The 15,824-nt window shown below is 44.4% G+C and overlaps 1 protein-coding gene and 1 long non-coding RNA gene across 3 annotated transcripts in view; one reads left to right on the top strand and one right to left on the bottom strand.

The window, feature by feature from the left end:
• Nucleotides 1-15,824, top strand: part of LOC307215208 — a 446,900-nt gene that overhangs the window by 208,777 nt on the left and 222,299 nt on the right. The gene's annotated exons all lie outside the window — the stretch shown is intronic.
• The window catches only part of TMEM135 (transmembrane protein 135), a 174,773-nt gene continuing 164,366 nt past the window's right edge, over nucleotides 5,418-15,824 (bottom strand). The window contains exons 11-16 of one of the 2 annotated variants that reach the window (XR_013838253.1): nucleotides 14,277-14,340; nucleotides 13,735-13,811; nucleotides 11,976-12,074; nucleotides 11,397-11,464; nucleotides 9,842-10,089; nucleotides 5,418-5,853 (exon numbers count right to left, since the gene is read on the bottom strand). Coding sequence is in view for 1 of the 2 variants with exons in the window: in XM_079973923.1 (XP_079830049.1) it covers nucleotides 9,954-10,089; nucleotides 11,397-11,464; nucleotides 11,976-12,074; nucleotides 13,735-13,811; nucleotides 14,277-14,340 (444 nt within the window). In the remaining variant the exon portion in view is untranslated. Of the gene's footprint in view, nucleotides 5,854-8,208; nucleotides 10,090-11,396; nucleotides 11,465-11,975; nucleotides 12,075-13,734; nucleotides 13,812-14,276; nucleotides 14,341-15,824 lie in introns of those variants that run through there. The other variant, XM_079973923.1, reaches the window with a different exon arrangement.

Here is a 15,824-nt window from a genome sequence, read left to right as displayed (position 1 = left end):
CCTCCAGGCGGGATCAGCAGTATTTCAATCATTCATGAATCACGTACTAGGACCATTGCTGTACAAGAACTGCGCTGCGTTCTTGGACGATGTACTGGTGTACTCAGAGGATGAAGAGCAGCATGTGCGAGATGTACGAGAGGTACTAAGCAAACTGCAAGAAAACCAGCTGTGGGTGAAACTGGAGAAGTGTCAGTTTCACACCAGGGAGGTGGAATTCCTTGGGTACCGGTTGTCGGACAAGGGGCTGGCCATGGATCCTAGCAAGGTGCAAGCGGTGCTGGAATGGAGGCCACCGAAAACTAAGAAAGATGTGCAGAGGTTTTTGGGGTTCGGAAACTTCTATCGGAAGTTCATCAAGAACTTCGCCCATTTAACAGCCCCCATCACGGATTGTCTCAGCAGTAAGAAGAAATTTGTCTGGACGGAAGAAGCGCAGCGAGCTTTCGAAAGTTTAAAGAGGGCGTTTGCTTCGGAAGAACAACTCTTACACGTGGATCTGCAGCAGCCGATGAGGGTGGAAACCGACGCGTCTGACAGAGCGGTGGGCGCCGTGCTCCTGCAGCCAGGAGCGAACACGGCAGAATGGAGACCGTGTGCCTTCTTCTCGAGGAAATTGAACAAGTCTGAGAGGAATTATACAGTGTACGACAGAGAATTACTCGCCGTCCACGAAGCGTTCAAGAGATGGAGACACCTGTTGACTGGGGCGCAACACAAGGTTCAAGTGCGGACAGACCACAAAAATCTAGAATACTGGAGAACAGCCCGAGTATTGAACCAGAGACAAGTAAGATGGGCGCAAGAGTTCTCCAAGTTCAATTTTGAAATTCGCTACGTGCCAGGGGCTGAGAATGTCAGGGCGGACGCTCTCTCCAGAAAACCTGAGTACTTGGAGGGGGAAGGAGGGGCGGAAGAAAGACATATCATCTCAGAGGACCACTGGGTTTGTGGGGCGGCATTGGTGGGGCAAAGAGAACTGGTAGAGGGTATTGAAAACGATGAATATGCCCAAGGAAAACTTAGGGAACTCAGGGAGACAGGTGAGAACGCAGGGGGGTTTGAGGAAAAGAACGGAAAACTATATTACAAAGGGGCGCTCTACATACCAGATGGGGAACTAAGAGGGCGGGTGCTTAAACAGTTGCATGACAGCCCCACGGCGGGGCACTTCGGGCAGCACAAGACCATGTGGTTGGTTACCAGGGAGTTTTGGTGGCCCAAGGTGCGGGAAGATGTGCGGGAGTATGTCAGGGGATGCGACAGGTGCCAAAGAGCAAAGGGAGAGAGGTTGGCGCCAGCAGGGTTATTAGAACCCTTACCCACCCCAGAAAGGCCATGGGAGATGGTATCCATAGACTTCATGACCGATCTACCGAGATCCAAAGGGAAAACCGCGGTCATGGTGGTGGTAGACCTACTAACTAAGATGTGCCACTTTATTGCTTGTTCACATGCAGTGAAAGCGGAAGAAACCGCAAGGTTGTTTGTGGAGCACATTTTTAGGTTGCATGGCGCCCCCTTGAGGGTTTTGAGCGACAGAGGAAAACAATTTACTTCTAGGTTCTGGAGGAAACTAATGAGCATGTTGCATGTGGAGGTAAGTTTTTCCACCGCCAGGCACCCAGAAACAAATGGGCAAGCAGAAAGGGCTAACGGGGTTTTGCAACAATATCTGAGGTGTTATGTAAAGGACAGAGAAACTGATTGGGTAGACAGGTTACCTCTGGCAGAATTTGCCTACAACAACGCGGAGAACGTGTCCACAGGGATGAGTCCCTTTCTAGCCAATTATGGGTGTCATCCTCGGGCGTTTCCAGGAGAGGGCGGGGGAAGGTGGAGTGTACCTGCAGCGGAAAATTTTGTTGAAGAGATGGAAGCGATCCACCGTCAGCTCCAACTCAACTTAGAGAAAGCCAAAGAAGAATATAAGAAGCAAGCAGACAGAAATAGGAGGGAAGGCGAAACCATAAGGGTGGGTAACCGGGTGTGGCTATCTACCCAAGGACTGCCGTTCAAGGGAGGGTGTAAGAAATTGAGACCCAAACGGTTGGGACCCTTTGAGGTCATACAGCAGGTCAACCCAGTAGCATTCAAACTCCGATTGCCCAGTCACATGAAATTGCACCCAGTATTTCACAGGTCATTACTGTCGCCGTACAGAGAGGGATGTGAGTGGGGGGAACATGAGAGGGAGGTCACCCGGACACCCGTCATAGAAGAGAGAGAACGCAACATGGATGTGGCAGGGATCATTGATTCCAGGTGGAAGGGAAATCAGGTGGAATACTTGGTAGAATGGGAGGGGGAGGAAGAGTCAGAAAACACATGGGTACCGGCAGAGGAAGTCAAAGACGAGATTTTAATAGAAACGTTTCATCGGCGTTTCCCAAGAAAACCACAACCAGTGGCAAGATTTAGGAGGGAACACTTCGGGACTACAGATGAGGAAGGGGAGTTTGAAGGGTTCCCAGAGTCGGGAGTGGAGGTGGAAACAGATTCCGACGAAGGAGAGGAAGATGGGGAAAGAGACGGAAGGCCGTGGTTAGAAGTGTTTGAATCCTCGGAGGATGAGGGGAGTTCCTTCCAGGGATTTCCGTCCTCGCCGCCAGTAAGAGAAGAGGCGGGAGGGGGTGAAGGGGGCCCTGGGGGGGAGGTGGATGTCAGGGAACTGCCATCGGAAGGACAGGTGGTGAGAAGGCTTCAGGAGAATAGGAGAGACACTTCTTCAGCAGAAGAGGGAACCAGTAGGGGGAGTGCGGGAGCTCCAAAGGAAAGGGAGTCGGAGGGGAGGCTCTGGGATACTTCCAGTGAAAACAGTGAGGAGGTATCAGGACAGCCTTTAAGGACCCCCACCCCTCGCCGGAAACTGTCACGCAGGGAATCCAGGAGGCGCATGTCCGTGAAACAGCTCTTATGTTGGAAACGTTTCCGCAAACGCCCACTGTCAGATTCTACCAGCGACTGACGGAGCCACCCTGAAGGGCTCCGCTCAAGGCAGGGCTTCACTACACTGAGTGAGCTCTGAGGGATCCAGCTTTAACGCACAAGCAGCTCATTATCCCACCACAGTGGTGCTTCAGGTTATGAACAGTTTCATGTTAAGAACGGACCTCCAGAACAAATTAAGTTCTTAACTCGAGGTACCACTGTAAGAGCTTTTAACAGCCATAGCCGTAGTTCCCCAAGTCGGAAGTACTGCTCCCTGGGGGATGGTGGGATTACCTGCTGGGTCGCTGAGAGGCAAGAGGGCAGCAGGGGGGGCTAAAGGTGCAACTATCAGACTTTGAAAAGCTAGTATCACAGGATCAGGTTCATCCATTGTTTAAACTAGATTTTGAATAAATGTGCAATTAATTGTTAGTGTTTTGAATTTTATTGTGTCTTCTTCCTTTGTGGGTTGTGCAAACTGCTATGCTGAATAATGCTTTGTAAAGCAGGCACTGGATACAAGTTTTTTTTTTTTTTTAACCAAGGGGCCTGGAAAACGTTTGAAAAAGACTGCACTGCAGCTACCCCGCCTTCCTTACCCCGCTGACTAGTTTTCAGAGGGCGTCTGGAAACCTCTGATCAAGTCCACTTCTGACACCAATATTGGGAGCATTCTCCAAGCCACAGATCTTGATGCACACCGTAACAGTGGGCTGCATATGTAACAGCTGACACAAGGATTGCATTTGCTTACCAGGTGCCTGCCAAGGAGTTGAGCAGCCAAAGGTGAGGTAGCAGGGAGATAATGTGAGTGTCCGTCTGTTTCGGGAGACAATGGAAAAGTGTGCCTTTGGGGTTGAAGTCAAACCATTGGAGAGTTACAGTACCTGCTGTGTATGTAGAGGCCGACATGGGAGAGAAATGGTTTGTTGCAACTGGGGCGGATGAAGGCGTCTGGTTCTGCTGATGGAGGTGTACCATGGCGTTTCTTCAGATGGATGGATGGCTCTACTGTCGTCTCTGAAGGACCATGTGCAACTAAGGCTGATGAGGCAGCTGTGAAGCCCCCAAGTCGGGGATATTCTGGGGGCCAGTTTGCACTCTAACTTCCAGTCTAGCCTACTGCAACACGTTGTACAAGGGGTGACCCTTGAAGACTTCCTGGAAATATTATAGAGCGGTACAAAACACAGCTGCTGGGCTAGTAACTGGGACAAGTTATGGAGAATGGTATCTTGCTCCCACAGGAGATGGTGGTGGCTTTAAAAGAGGATTAGACAAATCAATGGAGAGAGCTATCAATGACTACTAGCCATGATGGCTGTGCTCTGCCTCCAGAGTTGCAGACTGCAAAGTCTCTGAATACCAGTTGCTGGAAACCACAGGAGGGGAGAAGGATATTGTGGTCGAATCCTGCTTGCGGGTTTCCCACAGGCATCTGGTTGGCCCATGTGAGAACACTGGACTAGATGAGCCATTGGACTGAGCCAACAGACTCTTTAACGTTATTTAAAAGGAAGCAAAACTGGCCACCCCACTCCAGTTCCCACTTTCTGCAGCAAACTGGTGAAGTCTCTTCAGCGGGGCAGCTTTTCTAAGAAGAGGATGCTAATTATAGCTTCAGCAGTTCCTTTTCTTCCAATACACATTCTGTTCTGTGTACGGAAGGTAGGAATTCCTGCAAAATCTCTCTGTCCTCGTGTCCTGAATTCAGTTCTTTCCAGGCTGACATGTGCAACACTGAATCTACCGCCCCCCATGTTTTAACGTGTGTCACAGCTGGCTGTGTTATATGGTTGCCCTGTCACGTTTGTGATTAAGTATTTCTCGCTTAATATCATACTGCACTCTGAAAATCAAGTCAGCTGTTGGCCATCGAAAGCTGTAACAAGCACTGGATTTTGGCGGGGGGGGGGGGAGGTCCAGTGCTTTTAATACCGAAATGTGGGCCCTGCTGAACTCGCCCCAGGCAATGAAGCCAAACTTGTCCCAAGTTGAGTTTCATTCCAGAGGTCCCAATTCGTGCTGAAGGAACACGAAAAGCTGCCAGAGCCCATGAGAAAAACCAAAGTTGGCAATTTTGTTGATAGATTTGATTTCTGTCTGGCTCTCCCTCCCAAAGCAGCCCACGCCAACAATGTTCTAATGATCACGTAAGGGTTTTGTGGCCATTTAATCTGCTTTCAGTGGTGGCTTAAGGTGAACCCCCTCACACATTTATGGCTTCGTGGCCATGCCCTGTGCTGTTGTTTTGGAGTCACCCACTCTGCCACCCACAAGTTCAGTATGAAAGGTCCCTCACCACATACATGAAAGGTGTTCTTGTGGATATTTGTAGTACCAGCAGTGTGTGTGCATTTAACAGATTTTTCTGTAGGATTATTTTGACAAAATAATCTTCAAGCTTTAGGTCAGAAAGCCTGGCATCTGAGAAACAGGCTCTGCCAAATAATTTTATTCTGTTAAATCAATCCAAGCATTGCAACTTGTCCAGTAAGGAAATGTTTTAATAATCAGAGATGAGAGGTGGCAAGGCTCACTGTTTACTTCCAACCGTTCCAGTTAAAATCACAAGCTCCTTAAAACATATTTTTAAAATGTATCATTACACAAAAACCATGATCGCCAAGAAATATGAAACACAGAGGACAAGAGGAATGGCAGAAGCAGCCTTTGAGATAAGAGCTCCCAGAGTCCCTAACTCACCATTTCATCCTAATGAAGAAAAACTCAAAATGCCCCACACTCATTACCCTGGATCCTAAGCCAAGTCCCACAGATTTTGGAGAAACTTGGAATAAACATCAGGAAGAACAGTCAATGGTGGAATGGTCTCCCTCAGGAGGTGGTAGACCCTCCTTCCTTGTTAAAGTAGAGGTTGTATGGTCACCTGTCATGGATGATTCAGCTGAGATTCGTGCCCTGCAAGGGGACTGAAATAGAGACCCTCATGATCCCTTTCCAACCCCATGATTCTATCATTCTTCCAATTCTATGATTCTGTTTCTGGTGTTCAAATAAAGAGGTGAAAGAGGAAGTGTGAGTTGTGCTTCTACCCACACTGCTAGGTCTGGCCCAAAGTGATGGATGTGCATTCATCTGATGAGGGGACTTAGTATCCCTTGCCTTCTTAAAAGACCGGGAAGCCTACAGAGAAGAAGCCGCAACGCTCTTGTGCCTCCCCTCTCTCTGCTTCCTGCAAACATTCATGGAAATTTCATTCCTTCTATGTTTGAATCTGACCTCCAAGCTACAGATCCTTATACATGAATCATGCGGACAGCATTTTGGTTGAGCTGGGGGGGGGGGGAGATCGGCTTCTGTTTTTGAGTTTGCCTCTCAGAAAAAGGGAGAAAGAGGTTCACACTTTGTGCATATTACTGTGGAACGAGTCCTTTAAAGTAATCTCCAGAAACGTGTGGACCGTCTCCTTCTCCCTTGACCAGTGCTTTGGACAAGAGAACTTGAGGGACGGTAGTTTTGCAGTGAAGAGTAACGCCTCCTCCTCCTCCTCCAGGAATGCTATTCCTTCAGTCAAAACGTAATGACCCATGAAATGCCAGTTTTCACTGTGAAAAAGAAAAATCTCAAGCCTCGTGAAAATTTGGCACAGCCTCATGAACAGCTCCTAGTGGTGAATGAGATCATGAGGTCCTGCTGGTTTGTCTTCTGAGGGTTGCAAAGGGACAGTCAATTTTCCACTCGTAACACAATTCTGCTTAAGTAAAACTGGGGGGGAAACATTCTGTTACGAGGCAATTTCATTCTGACAGAGGATTTCAAGCCAGTACAGAGACAGTGGTGGTTCAGTGGTCTGAGCCAAACTGTACAACTTTGGATGCCATGGCACAATTACAGTAAGTTTGGTTGTGAACAAAGGTGTATAAAAAGATCTCTGCTGAAATAGAAAAACATGTTATAGACCCGTAAGCCAAAATGCCCAGTAAGGTGTTCAAACTAATGAGATAAAGTACAGAAGAGACCTAGATATGGTCCAAAAATCTGACTACCATATTCTGATGGGTACAGAAGAGACCTAGATATGGTCCAAAAATCTGACTACCATATTCTGATGGGTACAGAAGAGACCTAGTATGGTCCAAAAATCTCACTACCATATTCTGATGGGTGAATCTCTCCCTTGCTGTCCATGTACCTTCAAGACTTGACGTTCAGCCTGGTTGCTGAGCTGCCTTCCCCCTTCCGCACTCTTTGCTGCCAAGTTAGCTCCACCATGAAGAACCACTGCGGGCATTTAAGATGCCTGGGCACACACTGGATGCTGAGCCATTATCATGGTATCACAAATGCATCCCTGGAACCATCCTCACTCAAAGTCTTTCGATCAAACCATCTCCATCTGCTCTGGGGCCTCCTTCCTTGATCTTCCCACGTTGTCCTGGAGAAGAAGCAAGGGCAAGCATTCAGCTCTTGGTAACATCAGGCATGACCTTGGGCCCCTTGTACTCTGGAGTGTGAGGAAGTGTGAGCTTCTGGTGGCTTGTCAACCATTGCATGACACCAGAGACTTGAGGCCTCTGGGCACAGGCTGCCCATACAAGGAGGAAGACCAAGTTTCACACACGAAGGTCTGGATGGTTTGATACTTTGGGGCAGGAAATAGTGTCAATATAGCTCCAAGTGCATGGTTGCTTCTGTGTACTGCAACCACCTGCTCTAAGCCCTATAAGTTAAGTTCTTGACCCATACCAGAGTTTTTCTATTCATGGAATTACATGGAATAGTCAAGACAATGGGACTACTGTTGGTTGTGGAGACAACTTTCACTTCCAAGGGGTTTCTCTTCTTTTGGGGTTGTCTTTTTGTTATATTATATGGCATGTGGGTGGCATAATGTCCCTGAGTTCAATGCCTGTACTCTTTCCAGAGTCTTTACCAAATAAACTTTCCGCCACTGTTATCCCGGTCAGGGGATTTGTTAATCATGTCTTGCAGGTATGCAAAAAACGTTTTGTGTAGCCAGTTGTTGAAGTTTTCGTTCTTCAAAGACACTTCTGACAATCATTCGGCAGCAGTAGCGGTTCACTCGTCGGTGCTGTGTTAGTTAATCGTACTTCTCCCCTACCTCAAAGGGAAGCTATGGATTCGTTTGGCAACCCTGATATAAAATTTAGTGCATGAGGAAAACCCAACAACATGTAACAAGTATGACCAGTACTCACTTAAAAGGCCAACGTGCAAGTTTATGTGCTACAGCAGAAAATAAACGGAGGCAAATATATTAAAAAAATAAAAAAAATAAAAATCAAACAGCAATGGTAGCATAATACCTTTATTAGTTTTAACTAAAATTAAATAGTTCATGACACAGTGAGTGTGCTTTTTGAGTTCACCAGAAAAATTCATTGGGAACAATGTTAAATTTTAAGAAGAAACAGGAAAAAAGAACTTGCTTGCTTTTTAAAAAGCAAAAACAAAAAGCCAAAATCAAGAGTACTTAAAACTGCAGGCTTTTTAATCATATTTTTCTTCCAGTGTTGCACTTTATAACCAGCTTGAAGGAAAGTTTTCGCAAACTCAAAATACTGCTTGCTCCCTGGGATGTTTTAAAGAGATATTATGCTACTGCTGTTCTTTGGAAATATAATTTCACTGTTATATTGGAAATTATTCTGTTAGGTAATTTTCATGTGCACAAATACACACACAGCTGGAAAAACGACAACTCTGCAGCAATTAAAGAAGAATCTGAACAGTATCTCTAATCTTTCTGATGTTTTTCGAAGCACAGACATTTCAGCTTCTGACATATCAGACGACTCTAAGTACAAAGGCTCCTTCACTGCAGCCCGCACCCAACTGAATTGATCATAGAAATGGAATCTGGACATCCAAGGTTCCACAGGGATCAGATAGGGAAAGAGGGGCAGTGGATTTCGAGCAATGACCAGCTTGCCCTAAATTTAACATACTTGTAATATGGCTCTTGTATATCGGCTACACTTTTTTTTAAAAAAAAGAACAAAATCTGTAGAAGCAAGCAGCATCAATGTTCTCAAAAAAAAAAAATCTGTTTTGCTTCACCTTTCAAACTTTGGGGTTTTGTCTCCTTTGGAAGGCCACTGGATTACTGACATAGTACGGAGGCTTACAAAAATCAAGTCAATTCCATATTCAAGGGCACAATAATCTTCTTAAGTCTCTTGTATATAGGTTTTCAATTTTTTTGCTCTTCAAACCATCTAGTATATCTTGTGAGGCTCAGCTCAAAACCTGAAGAACAATACTACATTCCATTCTGTGGTGGTCTTGTCCTTTCTAGTTATTCATACATGTATCTGAAGAACTACATTACTCAGGCCTAAATGCCCACTATATTTCTTTTTTAATCTCTCAGCAGCTTTCGAGGTATGCAATTCGACTTAAGGGAAGAGGCTGGGGGTGGGGGGGGTGGGGGGCTTTTTCAAAGCCAAAGCTGGATATAAACAGTACAGTCATAAATATGGTACTAGACATTGGATCTTTAAACATTTTCCAGTAACAATGTTTTGTTTTAACCATCTATCTGGAACAGAGAAAACATTCCCCACTAAATCTGACTTTTAAAATAAAATTTATAGAATTCTGACATTATATCTCCAATGTCCCTTTCATTTTCTAAATGTAAAAATATCGTTATTAAGTTATCTACCGGAATGAATTAAAATGAATTGTTTTCAAAATGGTGTTATTTTTATTTTAAGTACATTCACGTACTTTAACCCACCCACCCGATCTTTTTTTGATATATTAATCCATTGATATATAATTCTGTCAAAAATCTACCAGGTTGCGTCAACCAGCCACAGTGATCCAGAGACACTTTCTACTAAGGGAGCGGCAGAATTAAAAGCCGCATCTTGCTACGGTGCTTTAGCAACGTTTTGATTGGTAAGATAACGCAACTCACTGAAACAATACTGAAGTGGAACACAAGCCCTCTTCGGTCTATTTGACTGTTAAAGTTAATTTAACTTCTCAGCACAAACATCAGCCAGACTTCGTCCCAGGCTAACGTCTCACTACCAAGATCGCTCAACAGGCCTCTCTGGTGGAGCCACTGTATGTCTTGGGTCAAGCGCAGGTACGAAGTCCTTGAAATGCATAGATGCTTCAGTACCAAATACATCCAAAACTTTCCTGTTCATGACAGCAAACCTAGAAAATACAAAGCAAGAGTTTAGCACACTGCATCACTTGGGAGAGTAAGGCAACTCTGATTTTGAATGAAACTCGGTTCCTGCAATGCGTTCGCTGCTGAAGTAAGTCATGAAAACTCACGGAATTGTGGCTGCCATTGTTTTATCGAAAATGGAGTCTGAAATTATGGATCTACGAAAAGAAACATGACCAAAAATCTATCAATATATCTATCTGATAGGCCAAACTAAAAACTTCCCCATACTAGATACACATGCCAGAAAGTAACTTTTATTTGCTTTATAAAAGCTTTTGAGTGTTTACAAGAGTTCGACTCCAATGTCTTAAATTGTTCAAATGAACTCCTTTAATGGACTAATCTCTGGTGGCCAGAGAACTTTTGGATATTGTCTCTTCTGAGGACTAACGTAGCAAAATCTTTTGCAGACTTAGAATATATTCACAACAACCCCTTTTTGTGTGGCTCACTACTCTGTCAGCTATAGTGTGCAATGTGGTGCACACTAACGTGTCCTGTGTCAAACGAATCCCTTTCTTTCTCCTCTTCTCCAATCTGACACTCCTCCTTCTAGCTAAAGGAAGTGTGGCAATGTGTTAAGTCCAGTGCATTAACAATTACAGTGTTCCTGGGTAGCTTGAGATTTCTCCTTCCCTGTTTGCCTTCTTCTCTTTTTATTTATCTCCATTTTTAACTTATGTCTGTGTTCAGATAAGATAATCACCCTATCCCTTCCTTTTAATTTAAAACTTGGAGCATTGCACGCAAACTGCATTCTACCCTAATCACTGCAAATCAAAGAGCGAAGCCTGTCAGATATGACATGATTTTCAATTGGTTGCTTAGCATTATGGTGTATTTGTGTAAGTAGTTGACTGTTTTTTTAAAAAAAGAAGTCAGAATGGAAATTATCTTCCAGAAGTGCCAATGCAGATGGCGCTTTTAAGTTAGAATAAAGACACAACCACAGATATGTATGCATGTTTACACTCCACATATCACAGGATCTGTGATGGTGTGCAAATGCAAATATCCATTCTTAATCCTGAATTAAGAAACATTGTTAGTAACAGACATGGAAATGAAACCTTGCGATACAAGCAGAAACCAGGGAAATTCAAAGGGAATGGTGCTTTCCTGACCACAACCATCCTATATTTTTAATATACAGCCAGTAAGATACTTTGGGGTGGTTCTGATGGCCTCATTTAGCAGACTATTGATCTTTCTCCCAAGAAAGAGTACCAAACTTCTTACAGAACTGCAATCTGCAACTGCTCTATTAAAATCACTGCTGGTTACTTACCTTCCCCTTGTTAGCCGTAATAGAAATTTCCAATATGAAGGTCTCAAGTTTTGAACTTCCATCACGGCCTACAACAACAAAATCTGAATTTAACCATATTAATATTATTATTATTTCAATTTATATACCGCCCTTTATCAAAAGATCCCAGGGTAGTGTACAACACTAAGAACACATTTTACGGAGCCTCCATAATAAAAAAACATAAGAAAGACATAATAAAAAGCATAACAACAGACAGCGTAATAATAATCATAGGAAGAGTCCCACCCGCCACAGATTTAACGTCACACAAAGGAAGGGATGGGTTCAAGTCCAATGGCTGCTCAAGTCAGCAGACAGCTGCTGCTACATGTTCCGGGAACACACACTCTTCCCCTGAAAGCCTCAGCAAGTCTTCTCGTCTAACAGCATAAAAAAAGCTCTAGCAATCTTGCTATTGGGAAACACAGGAAGGAGGCTATAGACCTTTGTACACGGGGTCAAACTGTCTCCTTGCTTCTAAATATTTTTACTCAACTGTAATTCATTGATTTAGACACACATCAAGCAGCTTCCAACTAAAGATTGAAGACTTACTGCCTGGAAGCAGATGGCTGTGGACACAGCGTAGATGATACTGTCGGCATGGGGAAAATAAGGGACCTTTCCAGCTTCGATGCCTTTGAAATACATGGCCTGTTAAATGAAAGAAACACAGAGCAAAGTATTCTTACAAAGGCAAGAGATGCAGTGGAACCGAGAGTGGCCACTGCTTCCACTTTATGCCTTCCTGCTCCAAGAATGTCAGGTGTCGAAGGAAGAAAGGACCAATTTCTGCGAGGCAAAGTGGGAAAATGAAGAAGGAAGGAGAAGGGAGGAGCTAAGAGGGTAGCTTCCTGTTTGAATTCTTTATTTCATATATTTTTTGCAAACTTGCAGTGCTGCCTATTGACCACCAGGTGGTGCCAAACCTAAATCCCAATCTGGCCTAAATTTTTACAGTCTCCAGAATGCTGGGGGAAATGTCCAAATTCTGTGACAAGGAAACCTGTATTGTAGACTACCTAAATGATTTTGCCTGGCTTATAATGCATCTCTTTTTAGCATGGAACTGAGTGAGGAAGAGGGGAACCGTACTAAGACGACACGATCAGTTGCAGCAGGAGTAGGAATAAATTCTAGGAATGATATGGGGCAGTACTTACATGTTTGCAGTTTTGCTACTTATCGTATTTTTCCGTGTATAAGACTATGTTTTCCCCAGTTTAAAATGTTTTTCCGTGTATAAGACTATGTTTTTTAAAGTTTAAAATTGGGGGTCGTCTTCTACACGGAATGTTTAAAATATTTATTTTGTAATTTGGGGCTCAAAAAATGGGGGTCGTCTTATACATGGGGACGTAAAAATACGGGTATTTCTAGTGTAAACAGCTGCCTAACATCATATTGCATTAGAAGATATTTTAGGTCCAAGCAATATAACTCCCTCCTATTCTTTCTTTCTCCTTCCTTCCTTCTTTCCTTCCTTTCTTAGAGCAGTAACTAATCAGCCCTCTAAAAGCTACTTGAAATGGTATGCTCTTTCGAAGCATTCTTTTTTTTGCTTTTAAAGAAAACAATGGAAGCTTATTTTTATCCTCACCATTTCTCCTCCTAAGCAATACGTCCCTCATTGGTCGGCTAGTTTTTGGCCGCCATGACATGGCAATTCATGCAGAGATTCTGCTTTCACCAGCGTCCTAGTGCCCTGGGGTAAACTCCGGAGAGAATAAGCAGCCGCTGTGCGGTGCAATATTACACAGCAAGTCTGGAACCAGTAGACCTCATCATTTAGTGAAGTGAAAAGATACAAAAGGGAAAAGCCAACAGATGCATGAAATGCGATCCTTCCAAGCTGATTCCTGGTGTTATTTTGATCAGAGCTGCTTTTCCTCAAGGGAAAACTTAACATGTGGAAGCAACCTTTTAGCTTAAAATACAAGATATACCAGCTCAGCAACAAAGTAAGCATACAAACACCATTGCACTCAGGTTGCTGTTCTTAAAGAAGCATCCTGCACCTGCTGGTCTGTGCCTTTTCCATTATTATTATTATTATTATTATTATTATTATTATTTTGCTATGTAGGGTATCCTTGTTCTGTTGCCCATCCACACAGAGCTCCACCTTCCTAAAACGAAAAAATGCAGGTCAGATTTGGGTTTAACAGACCCACTGGCTCCAAACCGCTACGAAGGAGTAGATGTGCTCAGAATTTTCTTCCTCCCGATTGTTTTACACACACACACACACACACACACACACACACACACACACAAAAGAAGGGAAAAAAAAACAAAGCCACAATATGCTTACCTCTACTAGTTTGGAAGCCAGGTACATAGAGATAGTAGTACTTTTGTAGAACATCATTGACATTCCTGCCAAGGATCCTGGATGAACAAGAAACAAATCGGTCACATTTTTTACCATGTACTACATGAAATTCTGTAGCAACAATGATCCAAATAAGGGATAACAGAGCTTAGGAGTCCAGCAAGATCAGACCAGAGACCAACACAGTCCACAATCAAAATTCACGCAGTGGCCAGGAAGATGACTTTGGATGCCCAAAGGCAGGGCTAAGGGGTTTTTTCTTTGCTGACAGAAGCTGGGCGTGTTGCAAACATTCTGTCCCTGACACTGTTCATGGCCAATTCTTACAACATCTCGGAAACTAAGCTGATCTCCAACGGAGGCTTCCTCACTGCTCCCATCCCAAAATCGACAAAACCATATGAAACAAGGAAGCAGAGGGTTGAGGTTCCAAACCAGGATCTCTAGCGGGTAGGCAAATACATGGAAAGTTCTAGCCCTGGGCAAGTGGGCCACTGCCATGGAGAAACATGGAGGTATACCTGCAATAAGTGCATGCAGTTCATCATCCAGGTTCCGTACCCAGCGCAGGAAGCAGCTTGTACCCTGTGTTTTGAGGATAATCACATCAACCTTGTTAGAGCCATAATCTAGTAACAAAGCACTCAATTATATCTTAAAAATTTAATCAAGTCAACTTAAACCCTCTGATTACGGCTCTGGCTCTTGATGAACACTTAGTAGCTGCTCAGCATGATGATTTATAAAGTAATCTCAACATGGTATTTGGAGATAGACTAGAAGGTCATTCTGAAACAAGGAGAAAGCCTCAGCCAAATCTAAAATTGTTCATATATACACAGCCTCTTTGTTTTTCAAAATATCATTTCCTTCCTTTCTATACATTACACCCAAACTGTTCCTCACCTGAGTCAATATTCTACTTGGCTGCTTGAAAACTGCCAATATGAAGGAATTGCCTCCAGACATTCGACACATTATTTGGAATGGGGTGGTAAGAATTCTGGAGTGTACTGCTTCGGGGGGGGGTCCTATTAATGCTAGTGGAAAAAGCTCTCTGCATGTAGTAAACTGGTGCTTCAGGGAAAGAGACTCATCTCTCTGATGTGCTAGCTTCATATTCGCAGGGAGCTAATTACATGGGAGAGCATTAAAAAGTAAGAAATCCCCTGCCTTGCAATCTACAGTCTTGAAGAGTACAATTCAGAATTCTGCCACCAGCACTTTTAGGGTCCTAGAAGGTATACAAGAGAGCCTAGAGGAAAAGTTCCAGAGTGCATTGTATTGGCAAAACCTATTTGGTGTTTTACAACTTTCTGACTAGTTGCAGGACCTTAGCCAGACCTAGCAGAGTAAACGCAGAAACCACGGAAGTGATTGGCAACTTGGCTGCAGACAGGATAGACGAAGCAGGAACCAGGAACTTGTAGTTAGGTGTTTATTATATACAGTGGACTATTTACAGGAACAGAACATGGATCTTTTGCTAGCTCTCTCTGACACGACTCACAACTCCTACAATGACACACATAACTCTGAACCTCTGAACTCACGAATTAACACATTCCAGTTAGTAGGCCATTAATTATCACTCCATTGAGAGAGCTTGACCAATCAAGGAGCGGTCTCCATGTCTCTGTTATCACCAGGCAGACTTACTCCTTCAGATTGCCTTCTGGCTGTCTGCCAAACCTTAAGTGACTCTGTGTGAGTAGCTGCACGTACACAGTTTCCCAACACATTGGTCTTAGAAAGAGTGAGCATACAGGTAAACCTGAAAGTTTTACCTGCTCTCCAAGCTTCAGGAAGACATCCGCAGCCTAGGCAACCCTGCAGATAGCAGCCTGCCGCCCGGCGCACAAGGTGCCCTGAAGTAGAGCGCCCCTCGCGCCGGACAGACATCCGCAGTGTGGGGAGCCCTGCAGGAGTTCCCCGCAGGGCTCCCCACACTGCGGATAGCAGCCTGCCGCCCGGCGTGAGAGGAGCCCTGAAGCAGAGCGCCCCTCGTGCCGGGCAAACATCGGCCAGCCCCACAAGCTCGGGGGACAGCAGGGAGGCGCAGCGCCGCC

Source organism: Podarcis cretensis (genome assembly GCF_951804945.1).
Source record: "Podarcis cretensis genome assembly, chromosome: 4".
Taxonomy (NCBI): domain Eukaryota; kingdom Metazoa; phylum Chordata; class Lepidosauria; order Squamata; family Lacertidae; genus Podarcis; species Podarcis cretensis.
This window is presented reverse-complemented; position numbering and strand designations above follow the sequence as displayed.